General features: G+C 36.6%; 1 protein-coding gene across 1 annotated transcript; it reads right to left on the reverse strand.

Moving 5' to 3' along the window:
- Nucleotides 1-706: 706 nt before the first annotated feature.
- LOC134652515 (U1 small nuclear ribonucleoprotein A) lies at nt 707-3,078 on the reverse strand. Its single transcript, XM_063507711.1, has 4 exons — nt 2,862-3,078; nt 2,470-2,708; nt 1,580-1,848; nt 707-979 (listed from the first exon to the last, which is right to left on the reverse strand). Exons 1-4 carry the CDS (start codon nt 2,863-2,865, stop codon nt 820-822), a joined length of 672 nt encoding a protein of 223 aa, XP_063363781.1. The 5' UTR covers nt 2,866-3,078; the 3' UTR covers nt 707-819.
- Between the last annotated feature and the right edge of the window lie 348 nt (nt 3,079-3,426).

A 3,426-nucleotide genomic window follows, 5' to 3' on the forward strand; every position in this document is an offset into this window, starting at 1 on the left:
CATTGGGGAAATTTTGCCAGCGTCAAGGTTGGATGCAACTTGCAAGTTTTCAATATTTTCCTTTAAAATCTTTGCACTGTTCACATTAAGTTGACGTATACCATAGATAAAGATGGTAGGATCCTATAGATAAGCTATACGCGTGCATCCGTGAGGGACAGAACATACGCAATGCGACAAAAAGATTGGTTAGATTGGTAAGGTCGGGTTATTTGTTGACCACTAACCACCATAAACCATACTAAATTGTATGGTGGGGAATTAAAAAAAAAGTGAGACTGACAAGGACAAACAATAATAGCGCTTTCTCTGCTACTCCTACTGAAAGATACATAAGACTATCCCGTTCGGTCATTTCCCCCCACCTCCTGCCTGATCCAGTTATACTAGATTCATGAATGCGACAAAATGATTGGACGCGGCTTCGCGCCTCCATTCGCGTACGAGTGTGGATCCCGCCACTCTCAAATAATCGAAGTTACGCTGTTACTTTAAATTTAAAACGACATGCTACATGAAACGTGGCATGTAAATTTCTACTTGCTCTTATTTCTTTGTATTACAATTTTTATTAGCAACCATAATGACTACCTGACGAAGAATGAGAGCGTAACTCCGATTGATAAAAAAAATGATTGTATGGCGGCGGCTAGTTGTTTCGCATTTCGCATAACTATTAAAATAGGATAGATAGGAAAACAACTAGTTTAAATAACTAATCACAGCCTGGAGAGCTGTTTAGGCGTAGTGCAATGCTCAAAACAGATCTCAATATTTTTGTACTTTATTTCATAATATACAAATCAATCACTTAATCTACTACTTCTTGGCGAAGGTAATCTTCATAGCGTGTGAGGGAGAGATCTTGAAGCCCTGAAGGGCCTCCTTTGCTGCGGCTGACTGCATCTCATTCGCATACTCAACAAAGGCAATGTCATGCCTGTTTGGTACGAGACGGACCTCTTTGAAGCCGGGGAATCTGGAAATTAAAAAATTATATGTATGTGAGATTATGTCACTTTTCAATTCTTGCTGGTTTCAACAAGGCAATTATTTATACAACTTGAGTCAAACGTAACTTAATTCTGGACTAACTTATCAAAATTCTAAGTTAATAGCTGGCACAGATAGCTTTATATTTAAAAAAAATATCCTAGGGTGTCTATCAGTTAAGATTCCGTCACACAGGCGCGTTTTCCGGGCGGGGCGTGGGGCGCGCCGCTTTTACATATAAAACGCTCACGCCCCGCCCGGAAAACGCGCCTGTGTGACGGAACCTTTAAAGGCATGGGTGATAATGATTGATAGAGGCAATTGCCTTAGGGTTATTTTAACTTTTATATGATATAATATAATTTTATACTCATGGTTAAATTTAGGGGAAAGGTAAATGGATGCAAACAGCAAAAGAAATAAACAAATGAAAAGCTATGGACTACATCAAAGGATGAGTTAAAGTTGTGAAACCAAATTGTATGCTAAATATGTACTAACTTCATTAATAAGGCTAATTACAATTACATATAATTTGCTTTTGTTTGTCGTGCCTACAAATAAAAAAATCAAATGAAATACGTACTGGTTAAACAACATAGACAACATCATCTCCGATGTCTCATCGGGCAGATTCGTAAGGAACAAGATCTGGTTAGGCGGCTGCTCTATGTTTGTATGGTTCAGGATGCTCGGCTGACCAAAGCCAGGGATCATGCTGGCGCGGGCATCCTTGTTCTTCTTTTTGCGGCTGTCGTCCAGGCCTTTGGGCATCTTGGGGCGCTTGGGGCGCTCTTGGAAGGTGCCCTTGACTTTGGCGATGACATCGCTGTCAGTCTTGCAATATTGGATTCTCTGGAATAATAGATATTTAAGGTCAAAACTGTTGTATTTCTCATTCAGTATGTACCAGTTACTCTAATGCAGTGGTGTACAAATTTTCTTCATGGGGGGCCAGAAAGTTTAAGAAATATCAGAGGGCCAGAATTGCAGCAAAAATATTTATCATTTCACAGGCCATATGCTAATTATTTTGCAGGACCTTCAACAGGCCGGATAAAATTCTTTTGCATATCGGAGCTGGAATATGGGTGCTACTTTGCCCACCACTGTTCTAATGAATATCTTTCTACTGCTATAAATTAAGCGGTATCAAATGTCCATCCTATTGGGATATCCATCAGTATGTAATATAACTTCCTTAATAGACAGGTCACTAAAATTGTTGAGAGTTGTATTTAATATAATCGTTTTTTTTAAGAAGCTCCTTTTGACTACCTGTAACATAGTAAAGGAACTGGGGCTTTTTTCTACATAATTATTCTGTAAATATTTTTTTAAGGAATGAGATTCTAAGGACTAGTTACACCATACCATAATCATGTTTGTCAAATAGTTATTCTATGGAAAGCTTCCTAATTTTATGTTGAATTGCAATAGTTTGTATATTAATAGTACAGAAAATGTTGAACTCACCATGGGCTTGTCATAAAAAGGAAATCCTTGCATACTTCTTAAAGCAACAGTGGCGCTCGAAATTTCCTTAAAAATAACAAATGCCTGTCCTCGCATTTTTAGGGTTTTCAATGCGACTATGTCCAATATCTGGCCGAACTGTGAGAAAATAGCATATAGAGACTTCTTTAACTCCTCTTTCTTGATCTTTTCGTTCAAATTGTTTATGTAGATCGTGTGATTTGGCCGAATATCCATCGCTGTAAATATAGAAAGTTATTTTGAGGTTACATTTTTAGATTATTATAAAATCAAATTAATCTGCTAAACACTTGATTAGATATTAGCTACGTGTATCACAAGATACACGTAGCTAATATCTAATTAAAAATTTATTAGTAACATATACTCACTCATCTTTGAAGATTCAATTTATTAACACTAATAACTTGACGACTAGATTCTTTGGAGGTTAGTATACTGACTACTGATTATTTGACCCAGTAGTGCTGATTATAGCAAAACACAAACTTGTAGTAATGAATATGAACTAGCGATTGATATTAAAGATAACAAATTTGAAATAATTTCAAAAATTGCACTGAAATCTTAAAAATGCCGACGCCACTATCAATCATCATTCGCGTCAACAGTGTTGCCCAATGTAAAATCTAACGGTATCTGCTGTCTGCATCAAAACGATCTCTTTGTCAGTATAAGGCTAATCGATTTTCTCTGTCACTCTATTTAGTCGTAATGAGAGTAAAAGAGAAAGATCCCCGCATTTTGATAATAAAATTTCGGCTCTAGGTATCGTTCCATCAAAGCAATTTATAGAATTCGATTTTTTACAAAAAAAAAAACAATTTTTCTATCAATATTGATCACATTAACAAAAACTTCGAAGAATATCGTGTGAACTTAACTTTAAGTGGAGTCCAGACGAGACAATTTTACACCAATCTGATGAAATTGTCC

Source organism: Cydia amplana, chromosome 11 (assembly GCF_948474715.1).
Source record: "Cydia amplana chromosome 11, ilCydAmpl1.1, whole genome shotgun sequence".
In the NCBI taxonomy this organism is placed as follows: domain Eukaryota; kingdom Metazoa; phylum Arthropoda; class Insecta; order Lepidoptera; family Tortricidae; genus Cydia; species Cydia amplana.

Excerpts from the sequence above, each read along its gene's own strand:
- LOC134652515 (XM_063507711.1), bottom strand. Across the intron at positions 1,849-2,469 it reads CTTTTTATGACAAGCCCATG|AGAATCCAATATTGCAAGAC; the intron begins GTGAGTTCAACA and ends CTATTATTCCAG. Across the intron at positions 980-1,579 it reads TTGTCTATGTTGTTTAACCA|ATTCCCCGGCTTCAAAGAGG; the intron begins GTACGTATTTCA and ends TTTAATTTCCAG.